The sequence below is a fragment of the Emydura macquarii genome, unplaced genomic scaffold, assembly GCF_026122565.2.
Source record: "Emydura macquarii macquarii isolate MOO-44397 ecotype Brisbane River unplaced genomic scaffold, CSIRO-AGI_Emac_v2 contig_1477, whole genome shotgun sequence".
Lineage (NCBI taxonomy): Eukaryota > Metazoa > Chordata > Testudines > Chelidae > Emydura > Emydura macquarii.
The window spans coordinates 20,516,067-20,540,894 of NW_027131614.1; the positions used below are offsets into that span (position 1 = coordinate 20,516,067).

At 41.1% G+C, this 24,828-nt stretch overlaps 1 protein-coding gene and 1 pseudogene across 1 annotated transcript; one reads left to right on the forward strand and one right to left on the reverse strand.

Moving 5' to 3' along the window:
• Nucleotides 1-8,798: 8,798 nt before the first annotated feature.
• Nucleotides 8,799-23,011, reverse strand: MRPL15 (mitochondrial ribosomal protein L15). The gene is made up of 5 exons (XM_067553773.1): nt 22,739-23,011; nt 19,617-19,774; nt 11,565-11,730; nt 11,050-11,173; nt 8,799-9,476 (listed from the first exon to the last, which is right to left on the reverse strand). The coding sequence occupies exons 1-5, from the start codon at nt 22,850-22,852 to the stop codon at nt 9,139-9,141; spliced, it is 900 nt and encodes a 299-aa protein (XP_067409874.1). The 5' UTR covers nt 22,853-23,011; the 3' UTR covers nt 8,799-9,138.
• LOC137156859 (E3 SUMO-protein ligase ZBED1-like) lies at nt 14,291-16,176 on the forward strand (annotated as a pseudogene).
• Nucleotides 23,012-24,828: the final 1,817 nt, after the last annotated feature.

Below are 24,828 nucleotides of genomic sequence, written 5' to 3' on the forward strand. Positions count from 1 at the left end.
TCTTTCACCACATCCGGGGGGAGAGACCACTCGTTGTTGGAGAAAGACCTGCTGAGATGGTCCACCAACTCATTCTGTGACCCAGGCAGGTAGGACACCTCTAGGTGAATCAAGTGGGCTATGCAGAAGTCCCACAATTGGAAGGCTTCCTGACACAGGATAGGGGAGCATGCTCCACCTGTTTATCTAGAACATTGCTATTGTATTGTCCATCTTTACCGATACACATTTGTTTTCCATGTGGGCTCGGAAGGCCTGACAGGCTAAGCGTACCACCCTCAGTTTTCTCACATTGATGTGTCATGAGAGCTCTGCCTGGGACCAGAGGCCTTGGGTCCTGAGACCTTCTAGATTAACTCCCCAGCCCATTGCCAAGGCATTGGTGACCAGGGCAGTGGGGGAAGGTGTGGAAAAGGGTTCTCCTGCACAGACTGCCTGCAGGTTGAGCCGCCAGTGGAGCATTTCTATCACAGAGAGGGGGAGTGAGACTACCCTGTCAATATGGTCTTGGGATGGATGATAAACTGACGCTGGCCAAGCCTGTAATGGTCTGAGACATAGCCTGGCATGCTGGACAACATATGTGCATCCAGCTAGGTGCCCCAGTAGTTTTGGGCCATGGTGGTGGGGTATCACTTCCATTCTTCTATGATGGAGCATATGGTCCTGAATCGAGAGTCTGGGAGATAAGCCTTTGTCCTGATTTGAATCTAGCACGTCTCCTATGAACTCTATTCTCTGAGTGGGGGGCCAAAGTCAATTTGTACATGTTGACTAGGAGACCCAAACTGACCAAGGTTGACCTAATCAATTTTATGTCTGCTTCCACATGTTCCCTGGAGAGACCTTCGATCAGCCAGTCATCGAGGTACAGATAGACTTGTACCTTCTGCTTTCTGAGGAATGTGGCTATGACCGCCATACACTTGGTAAAGACTCTGGGAGCCACTGAAAGACCAGATGGAAATACCAAGAACTGGTACTGGGTCTGGTTGGCTATGAACCAAAGAAACCTTCTATGTCTTGGAATGATTGACACATGAAAATTTATGTCCTTCAAATCAAGGGCAGTGTACCCATCCCCTGGATCTAAGGAGGGAATAATCGAGGCCAGAGAGATCATGTGGAACCTCAACTTCTTCATGAATCTGTTGAGGTTTTGTAAGTCCACAATGGGTCTGAGGCCGCCTTTGGCTTTAGGGATTAGGAAGCAGCGGGAGTAGAACCTCTTACCGCTTAGCTCCCAAGGAACTTATTCCACCATTCCTATCTTCTTGGATTAGAAGTTGCTCATGAAAGTAGCCCCTTAAGAGAGACGAGGAGATGGGAAGGAGCTGAACTGGAGGGAGTATCCCAGTTCTACTGTATGTAGTACCCACTGATCCAATGTGATCTGGGCACACATCTGGTAGAAGTGGGATAACTGGTGTAAGAAGAATAGAGGTAGAGGATCCAAGTCCTTTGTTAGTATGCTGTTCTTGGGCACACCCTCAAAAGTTCTGTTTGGGGCTGGAGGATTGTCTCACCAGACCTGCCGCATGCCTGGTAGAAGGCTGAGAGGTTTTCCTCCTGTAATTCCTGCCCCTCTTACAGCTGTACTGCCTCTGTTGAGGCTGGTAGAACTGAGGCAGGGTCTAAGGCCTGACATGCCTCCTTTGTGGTGCTGGACTGTAGAGGACTAGGGACTCAAGAGTCCTCAAGACTGTGTAATTTTGAGTCTGCCTCCTTGAAAAACAGAGCCAGAAAGGGGAGTTTCTGAATTGTTTGTTGGACCTCATGGAAGAGGTCCGAGGCTTGTTGCCATGAACTCTGTTGCATCGCTATCGCTCAGGCCATCATGCGGGCTGCTGCATCTGCCACATCCAGTGCCCCCTGAAGCAAGGTCCTTGCAACAGCCTTGCCTTCCTCTATTAAGACTGTGAACTCTGCCCTGGAGTCTGTTGGAATAGAGTCCACAAACTTCGACATGAGTCCCCAAGAGTTAAAGCTGTATCTACTCAACACCGCTTGCTGGTTTGCAATGCGGAGTTGAAGCCCCCCACTAGAATACACTTTTCTCCCAAAGATGTCCAGTTTTTTTGTGTCTTTCACCATAGGTGTGGGGCCTTGCTGACCTTGCCTCTCACGTTCGTTGGCCGCCACAACAGCAAGCAACCCTGGAGGATGGTATAAAAGATATTTGTGGTCCTTGGAGGAGACAAAAATATTTCCTCTCCACCCTTTTTGCAGTTGATGGTAGGGAGGCGGGAGTCTGCCATAGTGATTGTGTCGTGTCCCACATGGCTTTTATTAGCAGCAATGCTACACTGGATGGGCCTGCCAGGGCTATGGTGTCAACCCTGGGGTATGTGTTGTCGGAGACCTCCTTGCTCTGAAACTCCAGGTTTTGTGCCACTTTCCTTAAGAGTTCCTGGTGGGCCCGGCTATCCTCTGCGACTGGTGCCGGTGAAGACCCTGCAACTGCCTTGTCTGTGACAAGGATAACGCCCTAACCAGGGCAGTCATTTGACCCTCTGCTCCTAGGAGGTCCCATGGTGCCAGTTGTTTGAGGTTGATGCTGGAGGTCAATGTCGTGCTCAGTGCCGGGTATGTCATCGTACTCAGTGCCAGTTTCAGTGCCGAGTGGCAGCACATCCTCTGACTGGGGTGGTTGGTATCTGCTCCTAGAGGTCAGTGACAATGATTGTCCCCATCCTGGGGTTGGTGGAATGCCCAAGGGGCCAAAAAAGCTACTGGGCCAGCAGTTGCAGATGTGACGGCCAAGGCATGGGGAAGGGCTGACCAGCCTCCAACTTCTAGTATCACCTTCCTTCTCAGTGTCAGTTTTGCCTTGAGAGAGAGGAGTCTGCCTCGAAGTCAGGGCCTGAAAACCCGCTCCTCAGGCACCAGGGCAATGCAGTTCCCATCTGTGCTGGGAAGATGGTGGTCAAGGCATCATAGCCAGCTTCCCCTTGGACGGCACCGAGTGCTTCTTCAGTACCAATGGTCTAGTGTGCAGAGCACTCTCATGTCTTGCAGAAGACAGCGGTGCTGTGCTCTTAATAAGATCCTTGGCTCCCTTAAGGTTTCTGGGGTGGAGGGGAGCTGCAGCTCCTTCTCATGGATCTCCCTGGGCAGGGAGTCAAATAGCACCAGACTCAACGGACACCTTCCCAGGGCCAGAGTCAATGGCACTGTGATTGCGACGCTTGAGTGACCTGATGCAGGTAGCACTCCACTCAAGCCCTTCTGCCCCACTGTTTTGGGCATTGGCAAGCACCCCATCTGTCTTCCTCTGCTCCTTGTGCGAGACAGGGAAATGGGATCAATGCTGTGCCCATGAGGTGGCCCCTGGTGCCAGTGATCTGTGACGGTGCCAAGAGTCTCTAGTCACAGTCCTTCCTCAGCACTGTCCCTCACAGTTCACTCCACACCAAGGCTGATGTACTGGATACCGGTTCAGTCGGGCCTGGTGTAGGCCAGAAAGCAGTCTCCATAAGAATCAACTCTGGTCTCTGACTCCTTTTTCTTTGTCCTTGGGAGGAATTCCCTGCAGATTTTGCAGCAATTCTTCTCATGGGTCTCCCTGAGACACTTAAGACAAGTGGTAGGATCACTCCTGGGCATGAGCTTTTCATAAGCCCCATATGGTATAGAACGGGGGGGGGGGGGGGGGGCGGGCCAGGAAGGCATGCCCAGCCCTGGGAAAAGGGTGTGTGTGGCCCCAACAGGGGTCCTATCTAACAACTCAGATTAACTATTTACAGGTAACAGACAGTAACCACTGCGAAGGGGATGCTTGCTGAACCAGAGCATATCGATGCTCCAGCAACCATTACAGGTGGTATAAGAAGGAACTGAAGAAGCAGGGGGTCAGCAGAGCCCGATATAGGGTGCTATGAAGGCACGACTCCAAGGGGCTCCAGTGCTGACCTTACAGATACCACTAAGGGAAAAATCTTCCGGGGACTGTGCAGGTGGCGCACACACCCCTACTTAGAATTGACATGAGCAAGCACTGAAAGAAGAATTGGAACTTGTTCCTGCCCCAAAGGCACACAAAACAGCCAGATGCACAAATAAACTCATCTCCAGTTGGCAATCTTGTCAATGCAGGCAGGGAGATTAAAAAACCAACCACACCCCACAACCACCACCAGCACCACACACAGGCATGAAGATGCTCCAAAAACCACAACTGCTGCTAAAGAGGTGAGGAATGATGACACTCTTGAAGGGGCAGCTACAGCACAGAGGGTTGCAGCGTTAGGCAGACACTGTCCTCCAATTGGTGACCTGAGTTTTCAGGCCTAAAAATCAGTGCAGCCACCCAGACTATATTTAAGGATGCCTTATTCTGATGAGGAAACATGAAAGTTCTGTGGACTGCATTATTCCACAAGGGTCAGCTCACAGGGTCTCCCCAGCAGCCAGCAAATGGGGTAAGGAGCCTTTAACACTGAGCAAGGATCAAGGAATTGTGTAAAGGATATAGCTCTAGCTATATGTTTTGAACATATAAAATACAACAGGGTAAGTTAAAATGAGAGATTCGTATTAATGCAACATAAAGTAATATTTCAACCTTGGGTCAAATGCTGAAGCTGGTTCTGGAATGCAAAGGTTAGCTATTTCTCTCACAGTATTATGGTTTTTAAAATGTCAACATTTGATATATTAATGCTGTTAAATGTCCAATACATATAAGAGGCATAACACTGCCAACTTAACATTGCCAGGACAACCTTAATTTGTGGGATATCCCAACTTTTGAGCGCTTGATAGTTCAGACTTAACTTTGCATTAGCACTTTATTTGATCTATAATTTTGCATATTTAACTTTTACCTATAGTAAAGAAAATTAAGTAGCAATGGGAAATTATTGTCTTAACTGATCACTTCTGTATAACTTCCTGTAGCTTTAACATCATTTGTGCTTGTATGTCAAAACGATGTTGGCATATTGCCAGTGAAGATTCAGGATTAGTCTATAAATTTACATATCTTTACCCACTCCTTAAAAACATTACATATCACCCATCAATTTTTTGTTGCAAAATATAACAATTGCATAATCAAACCAATAAAGCCTTATAACACTCCTGTGGGCCTTCATTATACAAATGCACAAAAGAGGAAGAGGCATGTGTGAGCTACAGCTTCACTTAAAGTCCACAGCAGGTACAGTACTGATTGACTAAGGTTAATAAAGTGAAGTCCATCTTATCTCACAAGAGCCAGATGCTTCGTAAGTGGAAAATGAGTACATATTTGTTCAGAAATCTTCATTTTCAGTATTTTGTCAGAGACTAGCTTTTCCAAGGAAGTATACAGGAATAAAATGTTACCCTCAACACTTTATGGCACAAATGAAATTGTTTTATCCTAGGGCTACCTGATAAATGCCTTTCCTGTTATGGCAGAGTCAATACACTTGCTGTGCAACACATTGTTGCATCTGAAAAAGCCTAACAAAACAGGAAACCCAATGCAATCATTTATCTTATGAATGTAAAAACACTGTGCACATTCTTAACATAAGTAACTATAATGGCCATAAATGTCACTGCTGGTTTTCTCCCTGTGCAAAAGAATTTGATCAGTGTATGAAAGACATTCCATTGGGGAGCAGTTTGTTACGGATTTATTAGAGACCTTGTTGATAACTCACTTGTGCTTTTGAGAAGTCTATACTATGTTGCCAGGAGCTTTGTGCTTCTGATGAGATAAAATTATGAACAGGAATTCCTTTATAGCCTTGTCACTCTTTAGTTAGTAAATAAAATAAGAACCACTGTTATGAAATACTAGCTACCGTAAACAGAAAAGAGACAAGCAGTGCATATTTTAAATAAGGCAACTTACAGCCCTCTCCCAATGTGAGTCGATAGAAGATCACCTTTAAAAGTTAGAATGACCGGATTTTGTGGAACGTGGCTGTTTTGGCTCCAAGGTGTTTGCAGCATTATAATATCAGGGCCAGGATACAGCTGCCTTGTGACTAAGACGACGTTCACTGAATAAGTGCTATCCAATCACTATACGTCACCAGACATCTGTTTCCTGTTTTCATTCTTTCACTGTTATCATTTTATCCGAGTTACCCCTTCACCTGAAGGCTATTTAGAAATCTGCTGTAATTGAAGTGTGTATGCATGTCTGTATCAGATACAGACTTAAAAAAAAATCACTGTTGCCAAGAGCAACTTGTTCATCTTTTTACAAAAAGCTAAAGTTGAAACAGTCACTTTTAAAATACACAATGGTACATAAACACTTTGGTCTTCACTAAAATGACTAACTTCCTTCTTTACTTCCAGTGAAGTAGCTTTCCTGTTGAGTACCACCATCTCCACAAAGTACAATTGTGAATTGATTCATAAAAACAGAAACATTATGGCACAAATAAGGGAAGGCAATAAATATTATCTCACCCGCCTTCCCTCCCCAAAAATGGAGCAACTAGTATTGTAGGAATAATAAAAAGGTGTCACTTGTCATTTAAGTTTCCAAATCAACAATCATCAGGATGCAGAACAGGATACCTCTAAAATGAGAAAGTTATTTACTCCACATTCACGTTAACAGCAGAAACTGTGTTTTTTTGGCACCAAGTATTACTTTTAAGAACATGCCAAAAAATGTTGTGCACCTTATAAAAATGCTCATGTTAACACCATTGAGGCCCAATTCCTGCTATTAATGATCCAGTTTTACACCAGTGTTTTGGTATATTCCAGCTTCTTTTAACAAACTGCAAACATGGCAATGAGGATTAGAAATCAGCTCTCTTAGCATGTAGGACATTGAGCAGGACAATGGAAACCTGCAGGTTAGTTTGGTAATGGCAACTTGATTCCACCAGGGATTTTGTGAAAGCCCATGAGATTTTACTGGGAGAGTGGGGAAGGTGTGAAGTGTTTTTCTAGTTTAGTTTGTGATTCCACCTAGTCCTATTAATCGAGCAGCCCAAAAAGCTGTGTTGAGAAACACCAAGTTTCATTCAGCTCTCCACCCTTAAATAAAAGGGGGGAAATGTGGAAGGGGGGAGTAGGGGGAAAGAGAAGCTTTTCTTAAAGCAAACAGCAGGGGCTTGGAACCTACGGGAGGAGCATAGGAGGTTTTGGCAATCAGAAGCTTGTCCTAGGATATGGGATGGTCTGATAGCTGAAGGAAGCTATACGGAGGATTCCCACAGGCACCTGAATATTAGATGGAGGAAGAAGGATGTTATTCATATATCTCTTGGTCTTCCAGACTTTCTGACATCTGTTTCCTTTTTTTCTCTGCAGATATCCAACAGCTTCTCCCAATTTAGGGCCCTATCTAACTTCCATTATAATAGATGGGAATCTTTCCATCAACTTAGTGAGAGTTGGATCAAGCCTTTATTGATGTACTTGCATCCCAATGTACTGCTTTGCTCATCTCTATTGAGCAAAGCGTAAGGAGTCTGGAGTCTTCATAATCTGTTGTCTCCAGAAATTATGCCCAGGGTTCTGGATTCCCAGTGCTTTGCATCCAGATAAAACTACTACTTTGTATTAGTATATACTGTTTACAATAGAGCTGATTGAAGATTTTCACACAAACATTTGTTGGAAAATGTGGTTGTCAAAAAAAATCATTAAGAAAAATGATTTTGATTTTGTTGAAGTTTTTCAATTTTCCTACTGGAAAATTATAGTGGAAAACAAAGTAGGGCTAATGGTACTCCCTTCTAGATTTCCATTTATAAGCCAGCAGGTTTGTGATAATGCTGTTCCCATTTCAACCTGTATAATTGTCATTTAAAATTAATCTTGGCCAAGAAAATATCAAAATTGTTCAGAAATTTTCATACCACAAATCATTTGATATTTTGTCTTTTTGTCCCAATTCAGGATACGGAGAAATAAAAAAATGTCAGGTTTCCCACAGGATCAAAATTCCATTTCCTAGCTAACTAGCTTTACATTTAATCCTAATTTTCAAAAAACGCATGTTGAGATGATGTAAAAATCACCTAGTGAAATACTGAAACCTAAGAACAAAGTAGCTTCAAATATTTGTCTTCCTATCTGTTTGACATTTGAAATTCTGGAACTTCCGATACCATCTCTTGTTCTTCTATTTTAGATACTTCTGGCCTTCATCGTCATAGTCCCCAAATGCCTCACACTTACTGGAGTTTATTCCAACGCTAACCTGGGAAGTAGGGAAAAATTATTCCCATTTTAGAGATGGGGAACTGAGGTACAGGGCAGATTAAGTGACTTGTCCAATTATGTTTGTGGCTGACCTGGAAATGGAGTCCTAGTTCAGTGTCCTGTCCACTATACCATCCTCCCTATCCTTAAACTCCTAAATTTAATACGTATGTACCTTACCTACAGCCAATGGTTATAAGAATAGCAACATTTGCTGATAATGGCTTTTCTGCACATTTTTCCTTGTGCCTGAATATTTTATTTATAGTATTTTAATTTAATTAAGAAAATCCTGATTAGACATAAATGTAGAGATAAATAAATATCTGATTAAATCAATAGTCAATAGCTCATGTTGTAACCCCATCTCTGCCACTGACCAATCAAGTCACCATTACAGCCTTGGGAAAGTTATTTAATATCTCCGTGCTTCAAAAGCACTAATTGTAAAATGGGAATAATACTGATTTTTCTCACGAAGACGAGAAGGATTCTGTTTTGTACAATACATTGATTAAAATACTAAGAATTCTGAAGTGTCTTACAGCAAGATGCATTTCACTTTTATTTTTTAGACGCCTTAAAATAAAACGTTACTTGAAAGTCAAGGTTAAAAATTGGGATTGAGGAATAAGTGAAAACTAAATTTATTATTGGTACAACCTATTCCTTAGGCAAGCACTCTCTAGAATAAGCTCAGTATTAGAATATTTTTAAATCAAAGAAACAAGTGGCAAATCACAATAACAAAATGAGACTGAATGTGTATTTTATTCTTGAAAGACTATTGTCTTCACTACACAGTATTATAACTCAATATAGAAAAGAGATGTACCTGTAGCATTATACAGTCACAAATGTATGTTAATGTTTGACTAGTACAATAAGAATGTGTTTTAAAAAACAACCACTTCTAATCCATTATTTCATATCCAGATGTTTCCTGTACATCTGCAGTTGTCTCAGAATTCATGAACTATAGTATCTTAGCAACCTTTCGTCTGTTGGTTTCAGGATTTTCTTTTCACTCATGTTTACCACCCAACCTGGAGCAAGACCAAAGAAAATCTGTCTAGGGTCCTTGCGTGTGCTTAGCATTTGGAAAAGTTCATCTTTACTTATGTCTGGCAAAACATAACCATATTTCTTGGCGAGTTCAAGCCTGGCTTCTGGAATCTTTGATGGATCTGCTAGATACCCACGATTCACGGCATCAGTGTAGTAACGAACCAGATCTTCAGGTGGAAGCATTCGCTTTGGAATAGGCTGGCCACGCAGAAAAAACGGTACTGGCTTGCACAAAATCTCTATGTGCAAGGAAAATAGAGAAAGAAAAAATTAGTGGTAGGATTTCATAACCAAGGTTCAAAAGCATTAGATGACACTCCTCTCCTCAAAGACAACTATACCATATACCTGAAGTCTCTTGCTAAATTCACTTGCCAAAAACTCATTCAGGGGAAAGGAAGAAAACTGGAGACAAATAACTCCATATTTTCTTGTTCTGGGATACCAGACATCAATTAGTTTATACAAATGCAATAAACCAAATGAATCAGTTAAAATACTGTTTAAAAGGAAAAACTGATTTATAGTCCAGATTTATAACAATCTGCACGAACCACGGGTTAAAGAAAACATATTTCAAAACATATACAGCATGCCTGCTTTGGAAAGAAAGATATGGTATGTAATCTAAACTGTAAGATCATCAGATGCTTAAAGGCCTCGCTTGTAGTTTAGGATTGTTATCTCAGGGCTAGAGACAAGGTGGGTGGACCAACAGAAATCGGTCCAATAAAAGACATTACCTCCCCCACCTTGCCTCTCTAATATTCTGGGACTGACACAGCTACAACAGTGCATATATCAGGGCATTTTATCTTCATCTTATGAAGAACTCTCTCAAACGTACTGCCCCCTAATTGGCATTTGTCAAGACAAATTCTTAACAGTTTATTGGAAACATCCCCCAGGCTGTGTAACACACTAAGAATATTCCATCATTTATTTAACTAAAATGTTTTGGGTTTTGGTTTTTGTTGGTTTAGAAAAATGGACAAGATCAACATAATACAATTCACTCAATGAGCATCATGTCTGGCCTCCACCCACAATTAATATGGGAGATTGTATCTTGCTCAGCATTCATGTGTACAGACTGAAGCTAAGCAGAAACCACACTCTTCACTTAAACTTTGTAAGGAAGTGATAGCTATTTTATTTGGAGGAGCTGTATTTGCTCCTCAAAGTTTGCTTTCCTAATAAAATGGCTATTTCAAAAAAAAATTAAAAATCAAATGTCAATAAATTTTAAAAAAGCATTTCAAATCCATATCTTGCTTTAAATTGGGACTTTTGGGGGGGAGAGGAAAAGGCCAAATAAACCCACTTTTGCATTTTATGAATTTTTAAAGAACAGAAAAACAAGTTTCAAGCACTTCTATCATCACTGTTGATATTTTTCCCACATCTAATATGGACATAATCTTCATCAGATACAATTGTAAAAAATGGGAGAACTCAGCAGGTTTAACATGTTCCCCCTTACCTAAAAGTAGCCTTACACCCCAAATCTGCAAATCCCTTAAAGGTAGTTTTTCCTCTAAACTGAATAATTTCTATAGTATCAGTAACTGGATAGGAGTGATAGTTAAACAGTAAGTAAGAGAAGATTGAATGAGTACTGCTTTTGAGGGAGGATAGCTTTCTAGCAGATCTCTCTTAGACTGCATTGATTTAACAGAGCTCCTACTAACCTTCAAAAGAATGAATGACTGAGTCTTTCCAATGCTGTCTACTTTTAGGATCTACATTAAAAAAACCCAAAAAACTGTCCCACCAAAGAAAAGAAGTGGGAAGAGGAGGGGGAATTCTTACCCAAACTCCTTGGATCATAGAAGCCTGTTGTAATAACACCACCATTTTTTTCAATTGCCGCAATGGCTAGCTCAGATGCCATCTGTACTTCAATATTTACTTTTGCTGAAAAGATATCGGCACCCTGCAAATTTCAGCATGTGCTTAGATTAGCTAAAGGTAAATTGAGTATTTCGGTAGCTATATTTATCCATCTCTACAGGAGTATCAAACACAAAGTACAAAATCTAAGTTGGGTCACAAATCTCATTACATGGTTTAACAATTTTAATTACTATTCCCAGTGAAAAAAATAACATCTTGCTAACCATAACATACTGTCCCATCATTTCATGAATACATAGTGCCCTCTAGTGGATTCTGCATTACAAATTTAATTAGTCTTCCATTTGGAAACATAAAACTGAAGTTTAGAAAAGTAGCGATGCTTCCAGGTGAGGAGACAGGGAGGGGACACCAAAAAAAAAAAAGAGGCTTTACACTATCACCAGAATAATAATGTATTTCAGACAGACCTGCTCCACTAGTTGGACACCATAATCCCTTTTGAGTGGCTGTATTGTCACACCTCTGGCATTGGTGAGCTGGGTTAAGTCGATCGGTTGAGTGGGGTCCAGTCTACCCAAGTCAATAAGGTATTGCAGCCTTTGAAGACTGAGGGGGTGATACTGGCGCCTGCGGCTGGAGAAAAGGCAAAGAAATTTAGGATTTCAAAACATGAAACTGAAATTCAGTATAGTAAGCAAAGTGAAACAAGCTTCAAGAGGAACTGGTTAATGAGTTAAGAGACAAATGAACAATACTTTTTTCTGTTTTCTACCCTTTCTATAAATTCCAAGTAATTTTCTTGAAGAATAGGCCTATCCATAAGTACATTTTATTCACCTTTCATAAAATAGGAAACCAACAATATAAGTTTTTATTGGGTTCAATTCACATCAAAACAACATCCGCAGCAGTTGCACAGACTCTCTGGGTTCTAGAGGGAGCTAGTGCTAAGTGTAATTCTGAAGAGGAAATCAGAAAGCTCAAATGCTCTTTGGCAAGTCAAGAAGAAGATTTTAGACAACCACTTTCTCCAGTGAGTCGGACTCAGCAGCCTTGTTGAGACATGAGAATCTGACTCAAATCACAGCCAAGCATACGCAAAGAATCCTCACTATTCTATTGCAGTGTGAGCTCTTCCTGGGCTTTTGACGGCTTTTCTATTGTGCTTATCATTGTAAGCAAGCACCTTATAAATATTAATGCATTTATCCCTCATATCACCCTACAAGACAAGGAAATATTGAGTAAATACCCATTCTCCATAATGATTAGTCAAAAAAAAATAAAAAACGGTCAAATATTTTAAAGCACTAAATTTATTAGAATAACAGTAACAAAGGAGTAAGATGGTCTCCAATAAGATTAGTTTTAGATAAATACTTATGTCTAATTACAAAAAACAAGTTATTTAACCGAGTTATTTTTATTTAAAAAATGTGAAGCGAAATGTAATGAAGTTCTAAAAATTTAAAGAATAGCACCATGATGCAATCAAAAAAATATGCCAGGTCCTATATCAGGGCATTCTTGCTGGAATATTTGATAAATTAAACAATAGATGGTCAATTAACCACTGAACTGACATTATACAACTTGTCAATTGACCAGTTTGCCAAGTCTACTCCCCCACACATAGGGAGCAGGAAGATTACAGTCAACAGCCATCAACCTAAAATAAAGAAAGGGGCTAACAGGTAAAGAAAGTATAGCAGGCTGGTTGAGTAACTTGAATTTCACTTGAATTCAAACAGTTTATTCAAATATTTGTCTCTGTTATTCAGTGAGTTGTACAGACAGATACTTGAATGGATATATTTAAATACCTGTGAAATTCATGTAATAATATATTCAAGATTTTGGCTATTTGATAACTTATAGTAGAAAGTTACATTTTTAAAAAACAAATTAAATAGAAAGTTGAGTATTACAATTAAATGAAGCAAAGTATTTATAATATAAAAGCCTTTTATTCCTGTAAACTACAGGGGATATAGTGGCACAAATATTTTTCACTCTGGCTGGTAGGGCTAACAGGCATCAGGTAAATTTTTGAAGTCCTGGAAGTATTTTCACTCCTTTTTTTACACATTGGCACTGAGACAGAGATTAAGAAGAAGACTGTAAATATGGGATGGAAATTCTGTTTGATTATACTTGCACAATAAGTATATATCAAACACCACAGGCACCCATAGATATATACAAACAACTTAACTATGTTTGGCCTTTGTTATTATGTAAGAGTAAACTGGAAAGGCATTTTCCAATAGTTTGGGCTTGGATTTAGGCAAGTGTCAACATTTATACAAGATTACAAAATACCTTTTTGTTAGAGGACATTGATAGATGTGGTTAAAATACATTTACTTCAACCTACAAAGAGGCCATTTAACCTGTTTTGGGCAAAAATTATATTTCCAAGTACAAGATATGTTTCTTGGAACAGCTGTAGAGTTACAAAACCAAGCTCCTTTACTAGATTGCTAATTTGCTTTTCTATTGTTTTACTGTACAACACAAGTTATTTTGTATCTTCTGTCACTGTAGAAGTTTGGATCATTTTTCATTAAAAGGCAGTTAACTAGATAAATTTAATGAGAAACTCCTAGTTTTTACATGTTCTTCAGCATTTGCAGTTTTGGATTGCAGATTGAAGAAGTCATTGTTTAACCACCTGCAGAAAGAGCTGCTCATCCACTTTCATGGTGAGGGAAGTTAGGAGGAGGGAGATTACAATATTTGGAAATAAAGAAACTTGCATAAAACAAGTTTTCATAATGCTAATCAAGTTTCAATATTAACCATATATTAAATTCATTCTGACATATACACAGAAAGACTTATTTTCATTACTAAAGGTTATTTACACTTCATTCCACAGAATGGAAACAAACATGGATATTCATTGATGTATTAAATATCATAAAAATCAAACTATATATTTAATACTTTATACACAAGCATATAGAGTAACTCCTTCACCCTTGAGCTGTATGTAAACTAGGGATGTTAATTAATCACAGTTAATGCAAGCAATTAACGCAAAACAAATTAATGCATTTTTTTCACCAAGCATTAATCACACACCTCTGTTTTGACCATCTTCACTTACTGTACTTCATCACTTGGCAGACATTGGCACAGTTCTATTGTGTTCTCATGATTTGGAGTGATTAAACAACAGAAAAAGTTAATGGAGAAAAGCAACAAAAGTTCAGGTCTTTCGAATGGGAAGTTTATTTTTAAAAAACTTCTTGGTGGCTCTCTGGATAAAAAGAGTTATCTGTAGCTATTGCAAGGCTGAGTTCCAAAACCATTGAAGTACTTCAAGTGTGCAGTACCACCTACACACTAAACATGCTTTTGCCTCCAGTTCTTGTGCTACAGTTAACCCACAGACAGCAAATGAATCGTCAGCCACGATAAGAGTATGCTTACAGAGTTTCAGGATCGCTACAAGCCCATGGATCAAACAAAGTACAAAACTATTGCAAAGTGGATAGCTATGGACTGCAGATCAGTCAATATTGTAAATGACAGAGGGGTAAGATGTTTTTCAAATTGCATCTTCTAATCAGTCACACCCCTTGCTCTGCCAAGGAATCACTGTATTACGAATACGTCATCTATATCACAACAAAATTGAAGCTTCTGAAAAATGCACTAGCTGTTGCTTTGACTTGTGAGCTCTGGACATCCTTGAGCAATCACAGCTAACTTGGAGTCATGGCACACCAGACTGATGTTTCATGGACACTGCAGTCATTTGCTTTAACAGTAACGCATACTGACGAGACATTATGCTGAAACATATGCAGAGCGTTTTTTGGATGTTGCGAAAGAATGGAATAGTCAAGAAAAGATAACAATTAGTACTGACAGTGCACATAATAGGATAGCAGCAGCCAGTCATTTGCCTTTTGAATGCATGATGTGCACTGCTCACAGTCTGCAGTAATCCATTACAGTAGCGCTCAGTGATGTGATTTTGAAAATGTGCTGGCAAAATGTAGAAAGCTTGTGGGCCATTTCAAACACAGTCAACCTAAAAGTACAGAACTAGAAATACAAGGTGCACATGGCATGGGTGGAGTTTGCAGGGGGGGAAGGGGGGGATATGGGAGGTATTACCCATCCCCAAACTTTGCGCCTGGACCAGGCGAGAGGGGGCTGCTGCTGCCACGGTCCCAGCTTTGCCCCCGCAAATTAATGGCACATTATGGCACAGACAGAAACAAGAACCTCTTGTACAAGATATTTCAACTAGATGGACCTCCACATTGGGTACGGTTCAGCGCCTGCTTAGAAACAAAAGCAGCTATCATAGCCACATTAGTTCTTCAAAAAACACAATCTATCTAAAAGCCCATAGGTAATGATTTTGAAAAATTGCAAAAGCAGAAACACTACTTGAGCCTTGCAGGTTTGTGACTGAACTCTTTGGGGGGAGAACTGCATGTCTCGTGCTCTGGGGTTTTACCTGCATTCTGCCATATATTTCATGTTATGGCAGTCTCAGATGATTACCCAACATTCATAGTTCGATTTAAGAACACTTTCACTGCAGATTTGACAAAACGTGAAGAAGGTACCAGTATGAGATTTCTAAAGATAGCTACAGCACTTGACTCAAGGTTTAATAATCTGAAGTGCCTTTCAAAAATCTGAGAGGAACAAGTTCTAGAACATGCTGTCAGCAGTCTTAAAACAGCAACACTGAGATGTGGAAACTCCAGAATCCAAACCACCAAAAAAGAAAATCAACTTTTTGTTGGTGGCATTTGACTCAGCACGATGAAAATGAAGATGCATTGGTATGCACTGCTTCGGATCGTTATCAAGCAGAACCCCATCATCAGCATGGAAGCATGTCCTCTGGAATGTTGGTTGAAACATGAAGGGGCATACCAATGTTTAGCATATCTGGCACATAAATACCTTGTAACACCGGCTACAACAGTACCATGCAAATGCCTCTTCTCACTTTTAGTTGACATTGTAAATAAGAAGCAGGCAGAATTATCTCCCGTAAATGTAAATAAGCTTTTTTGTCTTTGCCATTGGCTGAACAAGAAGTAAGACTGAGTGGACTTTTAGAGTTTTACATTGTTTTGTTTATGAGTGGTTATGAAAAAAAATTCTATATCTGTAAGTTGCACTTTCACAATAGAGATTGCACTACAGTACTTGTATGAGGTGAACTGAAAAATACTATTTCTTTTGTTTATCTTTTACAGTGCAAATATTTGTAATAAAAATATAAAGTGAGCACTATACACTCTGTATTCTGTACTGTAACTGAAATCAATATATTTTACAATGTAGAAAAACATCCAAAATATTTATAATAAATTTAAATTGGTATTCTATTATTGTTTAGCAGTGCGATTAAAACTGTGATTAATCTTTACTTTTTAAATCTTGCAATTAATTACAATTTTTAAATAGTTTGACAGCCCTATTGTAAACACATATAATTCACGTGGTCTTTAATGGCAAAAACTATGGTATGTGTTTGCCACTGTTATGAGTATTAGTGCCATAAATCCGCATTACTCTTCACAGAATTAAAAGAAAGTCATGGACGCAAAGTGTGCAGATTCCAAATTAAACAAGAAATGAAGACATACAGGGAGAGACATGAATTTCATGTTGTGCATGAAAACTTCTAAGTTTGATTTATTTTTAATTGGGGCAATAAAGAAAGACAAAAGATAAAACAGACAGTACTGGAGTGTAGATCAATGAATGACAGAAGTGGATTCTGAGAAAGTATCTGTAGAGTGTGAGGACAATTACCGCACTGGAAGAGGGAGAGTGTTCCAAAAGCAAGAACAGTCATGGAAAAGGCACACAAGTGCCAATGGAGGAAGAAGCAAAGCAGGATGTGTAGGCAGACCATAAGGTGTAAGATGAAATGAAAGAAGTATGGAGTATAACACTTTAGCTGGATCCAGTGAATTTTCCCATTAAGGAAGCTTGCAAGACTATGGGCAGTCAGAAGGGTGCAGAAGTCGACAAGGACAAGTTTTTGAACATTGCTAAGGATGACTAAAAAAGTAGTGCAAGTGTGAAGGGAGAAAATCAGAAAGGCTAAGGCCCAAAATGAATTACACCTAGCAAGGGACATAAAAGGCAATTAGAAGTTTTATCAATTTGATAGGAGCAAGACAAAGACAATGTAATATGCAGACCCACTATTTAACAGACATCAAGAAGACTATTTTGCTTCAGTCTTCACTGGAAAGGTCAATGGTGACCAGATACTTGACATAATTAACATAACAAGGGGGAAGGAGCACAAGCTAAAGTAGGTAAAGAACAGGTTTAAGAATATTTAAATAAGTTATATGTATTCAAGTCAGCAAGACCTGATGAAATTCATCCTAGGGAATTTAAGGAACTAGCTGAAGTAACCTCAGAATTGATAGCAATTATCTTTGAGAAATCAGAGGATGCATGATGTCCCAGAGGCCCGGAAAAGTGCAAACATAGTATCTATCTTTAAAAAGAGGGGGGGGGGGGGGGAAGAGGACCTGGGGAATTATAAATCAGCTAGCCTAACTTTTATAGCTGGAGAGATACTGGAACAAATTACTGAACAATTAATTTGTAGACACTTGTAGTATAATAGGGTTATAAGTAATAGCCATCATGGATCTATTAAGAACAAACTATGCCAAACCAACCAAATTTCCTTCTTTGAGAGGGTTACTGGCCTAGTGGATGGGGAGGAAGCTATAGATGTGATTTATCTTGATTTTAGTAAAGCTTTTGACAGTCTCACATGACATACTTATAAGCAAATTAAGGCAATGTGGTGCAGATTAAGTTACAATAAGGTGGGTGCATAACTGATTGAAAGACCATACTCAAAGAGTAGTTAACAGTTCACTGTCAAACGAAGAGGTAGGGGGACGTTGGGGGGGGGGGAGGGGGGGGGAAGGGGGTACTATCTAGTGGGGGCCCCCAGGTATCTATCCTGAGTCCAGTGTTATTCAAGTGGAAAGTATGCTTATAAAATCTGCAGATAACATAAGGCAAGGAGAGCTTACAAGCACTCTGAAGGACAGGATCAGAATTCAAAAGAACTTTGGCAAGTTGGAGAATTAGCCTGAAATCAACTAAACGAAATTCAATAAAAAGACAAGTGTAAAGTTCTATACTTAGGAAGAAAAAAATCAAATGTGCAAACTACAAAATGGGGGAATAACTGGCCAGTGGAAGTACTGTTGAAAACGCTCTGGGGGTATCGCGCATCACAAATTGAATATGAGTCAACAATGTGATGCAGTTGTGAAAAAACCTAATATCAGGAGTGTGCTAAGTTTGACACAAGGTAATTATTCCATTCTATTTGGCTCCAGTGAGGAGTAGTGTCTAGTTTTGGATGCCATACTTCAAGAAAGATGTGGACAAACTGGAGACAGTCCAAAGGAGAGCTACAAAAATGAAAAAAGTTTAGACGAACTGAACCAATTAGGAAAAAATTTTTAAAAACAAAAAAAACCAAAACAGACAAACAGAACTTTGGCATGTTTGGTCTTGAGAATAGAAGACCGGGTAGGAGAGGGACACGAGATGACACCAGATAACAGTCCTCAAATACGTTAAGGGCTGTTATAAAAAGATGATCATGATCAATTGTTCTCTACATCCACGGACAGTAAAATAAGAACTAACAGGCTTAATTTGTAGCAAGGGAGATTTAAATTAGATATTCCAAAAAGCTTTTCTAAGTGTAAGGATAGTTAAGCACAGGAATAGGCTTCCAAGGGAGGCTGTGGAATCCCTATTACTGAAGATTTTTAAGAACAGACAGGACAAACACCTGTCAGGTGTGGTCTGGGTATACTTGGTCCTGCCTCAACGCATAGGGCTTGACTGGATGATCTCTCCAGGTCCCTTCCAGCGCTATATTTCTATGGTCTATAGCCAAAAGTGGCAAAAAAAAGTTATCAAGATTACAGGTGTGGAAATGAATATGAAAAGTAGGAGTGGTTGGCCAAGAGCTGAAGGAAGAGGAGGTGATCTTACAGAGATGCTGAACCCAATGAGCTTGATCTAAAGTCCTTGGGAGTTTTTCAATAGGCTTCAGATTAAGCCCAGTGAGAGCAGGAGTGGAGATGATAAAGGCAGGTAGGTAGAGGGAGAGAGAGGGTACTGAGCCCGAGGAGCAGTTGGGCAGATACAGATGGAAGACAAAAACAGACACAGTAGTCAAGTATGGAAGAAAAGGTAGAGTGTTGTAACCAGGGAGTGATGGCCATGGAAGGCAGATAAAAGGAAGAGGGGTTCAAAAGGTGACAGAGAAGTGAGAGAACAGTGGACTGAAAGTTACAGAAAGAGAGACCAAAGAAGAAGAGAGTGGAAGACTTTGGGGGAAAAGTAACTGAAAGAGGAGACTGTCTCGTGTTCAGGCTGCATTCACAAAATTAGATTTTGACTGCCACGTCAGAAGAAAAAGAGATGAAAGCAAATGACATTCTACTTGAAACAAATCTAGGAAGCAAACTCACCTGTGTCCTTCATTATACCCATATTTTGGAATAACCAGGTAAAATGGAGTCTGTCCACCTTCGAAGCCCAATCGGGGGCGAGTTCCTCTTTGTCCTTGTCCTTTATCACCTCGACCACATTTCCTACCTCCATGTCTTCCACGGCCACGTCTTCTTTCCTAGAAAGCAATAATCCATACATTCAGTTAATTACATGATGGATGCATAAGCTCTGGCACTGTACATTCTAAGGAGATATAAGACTATTCTCCAATGAACTAGGTTAGACTAGAGGGAAAAACTAAAAGCTGTTCAACTTCTCTAACTAAAGATGTCAATATTAATCAGATAAGAAGTATCTGTTCTGAACAGAACATAATTCTAGATAGGTGCCCAATCAAATGGTTTGAAAGTCTACATGGATATGTGCAAAGCTAGAGTTACACTATATTTTCCTCTCACGTCTAATATTTTGTTAGAGAGCAAGTAAATGGTTGATTCAATGGTTAGGGCACTATTCTAAGACTTGGGAGATCCACATTCGATTCCTTGTTCCACCACAGACTTCCTGGATGACCTCAGGAAAATCTCAGCCTCTGTGTGTCTCAATTCCCCATCTGTAAAATGGGGATAACAGTACCCTTCCTCTCAGGGGCATTGTGAGAATAAATAAAATAAACACATTCTGAAGCCCTTTGATATCAACTAATGAAAAGTGCTATGTAAAAGAGACTGGTTCTTATTGTGGGTATTTGAGTTAGATACTTTCTTTTGAATAATAAACTACTGAGATTCCCCCCCCCCACTTAATGAGGATTTTATTTGGAAGTTGAGCAGGAAGAGAGCGCCTCCTCCATCTCCCAATAAAAAAGAAAATAATTTGTACATGTATTGATTAGCATGTGTATATATCTATTGTATCTGGATGGAATCAGACTGGTTCAAGAATCTGTAGTTTTCACTACTGTTTCAGCAGTAGGCCAAAGCGCACCAAGGAACTTTTAAGGTACAGCAACTGTACCTACAAAGATAATTAGCTGGAATGCTGTATTTTTACCCAACCGCTTGCCATGTACTAACTTGCTGTATAGACACAAACTGATTGACTTCAGAGAATTATTTTAAAAGCAAGGTTATATATAATGTAAAAGAATAATTGCCCCATACTCCTCAGCAATAATCTGATTAAGTGCACATCATAAGGAATGTCACTCACTTTAAACCTCATTTTCCCTTGTGTCACAGACTTGCTGTTCACTGTTTATTAGTATGGAGCTATTTTATAAATAGCATTTCTGGTATAAATAAAAGCTTTTACCCTGGGTATTAGTCATTCATCTCACATTCTCCTACTCTCTTTCATTGAGTTCCTCAGTTTGCATCTGTTACACAGGGAACCAGGAAAAATCAACTTATTTTAACATTTGGCTATTTTTAGTTGGTGTCCCTTAGCTAATTCAGGCTATTTTAATCTAAAAATGTGGACTGTAGCAATTTTAAAAAATCCACCATTAAATGATGCAATTAGTGTTTTCACATTAATTTTATTCAATAAGTTTAGACGGCACAACATTAAATACTATAAAAAAATCAGCTGCTCTGTGTAATTAGACTCCTGAACAGAACACTTTTCAGGATTGGGGTCTTAGATCTATTTCATATGCTTTGATCCCTAACCATTTGAAAGTGTCAGATATCACAGCTGTCAAAGATATGAAGTAATAACATTTTACACTTCCTATTTTAGCTTCTTGCAAGTCCCTCCTTCCCGCTAAGAGGAACTAATAGAGGTGAGAAGACAGGAGGGAACAGTCAAGTTATTAGTATAGCTATTCTTTTAAATTTTATTTTAAGTGTTTGGTGCAAATCCTGAAACTGGATCCAAACAAATGCATCCCTGTGCAGAATTCACAGAAGTCAAAAGAATTCACCCACATTGATCCAATTGCAGGATTGAGGCCTTTGTGCCCATCCACATTAGGAAAGTTTCAAAAGTTCACACCAGTGCAACCATATTGAGGTAGTTAAATCAGTCCAAACCCCTGATGTGGGCATATGGCACAGAAGTAAAATATCTACATGAAAGGTTTGCACTGGTGTAATTATACTGAGAAGCAGTTTCAAGTGTGCAATTTTCTCAAATTGAAACAGACCCTTAGATTACATCATATTACAGGCAGGGGTGTGAAGAAGTGTGTTCCCAAACTGACTTAACAGCTTTTGATACCTGCTAGTCCATACTTTTACCAACATAGCTTGCTTCATTCTGGTGTGGTGAAATAAGATGTACTGGTAAAAGTGCAAATTTGCAGGTGTAGGGCACTGCCAGTATAGTACACCAATATTCCTACACCAGCAAAGCACTCCTAGAGTAGACATGACCCTAGCACAGGTACAGTGACAACAACTGATCACAAATAAATATTCAGGACAAAAATGTCACGGACCTAACTAAGAGTGCCCCTTTTTGGCTTAGGCCTTAAATAAATAGAAATAAAGGCTCTAAGCTACAAATCCTCATCAAACCTGTTTGCCATCGAAGGACCCAACTACCCAAGAAGCTACTCAATCCCGTTAGTATTAGTGGACTCACAAAAACACTGCAGGGGTCTGCTACTGCAAAATAAATCAATGAGATTCCAACACATGCCAGCAACATAGACAGCGCTGGCCCCTGTCAGTGTTATTGGTATTGGTATTTTGCGGCATGTATCTGTTAGCCTGCCAGATCCTGCTGGAGTCAAGCCGATCCAGGAGAGTTTCAGCTTTCACCGGGGAAAAGCTGGGGAGAAGACCCTAAAACCACGAACCCGACGGGCCACAAGAAGTCAGGGTTCACGGCTTCGGAACGCCAAGGCCCGGCACCGCGGGAAGGAGCTTCGGGCCCAGCCTGCGGCGGACGCGAGGGACGCTCGGTACCGGGGGTTGCGGGGAGGGGGGATCCTCCTGCAACAGCCGGAGGTCAGCGCTGTGTCGCTCAGAACGGGGGCGGCCCGGGGATGCCTCCCAGAGGCCTGCGTTACGGGGAGGGGGCCGCAGCGTCCGAGCGGGCCCACGGCGGGCCTTGCCCGCTAGCGGAAAGGCAAGGCCCGGGCCGGGGCCGGGGCTGAGCCCGCCCCGCGCCTCCAGCTCCCGGCACTCACCGTTTTCCTGGCGCCGGGGTTGGGTCGCAGGTTGACCAGGCTGACCCGGGGCAGTGTCCGGAGTAGCTCCAGCGCCTTGGCGCCGCCGCCGCCACCGCGCGACGCGGCTGCCATGCCCGCTGCCGCCACACACGCCCGGCCGAGCGAGCCGCTGGCACGTTGCGCGGTGCCGACAAGGAGAGAGGCGAGGGCGCAGGACGGAGCCTGGGTCCGGAGAGCGTGCCCCGCAGCAACCGTCACAGCGCGCGTTGCTTTACGGCAGCCGGAACGCCACTCCCCACTGTCGCGCCGCGGCTGTGTGGAGGAAGGCGGGGCGGGGGAGGTCGGAGAACGGAGCGAGTGCGGAGGAGGGAGGGGGGGAGGGAAGCGGAGCTGGCGAGAAGGGGGCGGGGCCGGGAGGGGTTGCTGGACTCATGCTGTTTTTTAGCTCGCCATCGGAATCGTCCGTGTCTAGTGATGATGTGCATTGTGAGTGCGCCCATTGCCTGGGATAATACAAACAGTTAAAACAGCAAACGCATTTTAGTTTATTACACTGGTTGGCATGCTGGCAAATATTGTGTCCTTGCACACCCGCATCTGCCTGTACCGGTCTGTTGTCTCATCTCTTCGACTTAGACTTCGTCTTGATCTGTCTGTGTGCAGCACCTAGCACAATGAGGTGTTAGTCCATGACTGGGAATCCTAGGCGCCACCATAACACAAATAATAAATAATTTGCTTCACTATACAAAACAGGCAACAGCATAATGTTACTCCTGCACCATAAGATTATGCTGTACACCCGATGAGCTTGTCTATGTGGGAAAGTTATACCAGCATAAACTAAGGTGTGAATCTAAAAGGGATGTAGTTGAACTGGTATAACTCCCCATGTGGATGCGCTTATAGCGAGCCTCTTTTTTTTTTTTTTTAATTTATTTCGTTTATGTGCTTTGGAAGGGGTTAAAGTTCCAGAATGAGAGTGTCCAAATAGGCAGTTATATCTGCATAACTAAGTTTATTATACTGGTATAACTGGTAAAACTTTCCTGTGTAGCCATGCCCATGAATCACAATTACACAAAAAAGTTAGTTATACACTCACTAAATAAATGGTTATTACTACTTCCTTCCATTATAATTATATATTACATATTTTTCATGTATGTGTATTATTCAGATATTAACTCTGGTGATCCCAGCTCTGTAGAACAGTTGAAGTACATGCCAAACAAGTCCTGCCCTAAACAGCTTAACAGCCTGAAGGGAGAAAAGGTGCAATATAGAACAATAGGATACAGAACAAAGACAAAGGTTAGATAGAATAAACAGAAGAGCCTTGCACTTAGAGCATAAGGGGATGTTGGTCTGTGATGGCCCTTTGTTCCTGTGGAAATCTATTCCAGAGTCTTGGACCAGCCCCCTAGAAAGTGCCATCTCCTGTGCTGGCAAAACCCTTTACCCTCATGGTAGAAAGTTCCATTGAGTCTGACAAGCAATGTTGTCTACCACAGTTCTCAGCTTGGAGCTTCAGGCGATTTTGTAGTCCAGGCCGTTGAGCAGCTTGAAGATAAAGACCAAGGCTGTGTACACATTGACGGCAGCAAATTCACCGCCGTCAGATAGATTTTTCCAGTTCGATTGAGCAGCAGTGAAGACATGCTCAATTGATCCGGAAGTCGATCTAATAAGACCACCTCCACAAAAAGCATAGTGTTGCATCAATAGGAATGCATTTCCCATCAGCACAGCGCAGTGGAGATGGCACGCTAAAGGGAAGTTAAGAAGACAACGGGAGTTATGCAAGCTACTCTGCATAGCTTGCGTAACTCCTGTCGACTACCGCTGAATTTTACCAGCAGCGTAGACCTGCCCCCAGATCTTGAAGTTAACTCAATTTTCTTTTGGTACAGACTGGAGGAGTAGAGAGAAAGGAGACTGGTGGAGAGATGTGCTTGCAGTAGCCTGTGTTACTGAGGACATACGCTGCGGTAGTCTGTGGTAGCTGGAATTTCCTATGCACTCACGCTCAGGTATATTGTATTGTTATATCCAGATGGGAAGTGATGAAGGTATTTACAATTGAGGACAAGACATCATCTACCAGG

Excerpts from the sequence above, each read along its gene's own strand:
- MRPL15 (XM_067553773.1), bottom strand. The coding sequence starts at position 22,852 with ATGGCAGCCGCGTCGCGCGGTGGCGGCGGCGGCGCCAAGGCGCTGGAG. Across the intron at positions 11,731-19,616 it reads GGGTATAATGAAGGACACAG|CCGCAGGCGCCAGTATCACC; the intron begins GTGAGTTTGCTT and ends CCTTTTCTCCAG. Across the intron at positions 9,477-11,049 it reads CTATGATCCAAGGAGTTTGG|AGATTTTGTGCAAGCCAGTA; the intron begins GTAAGAATTCCC and ends CCTTGCACATAG.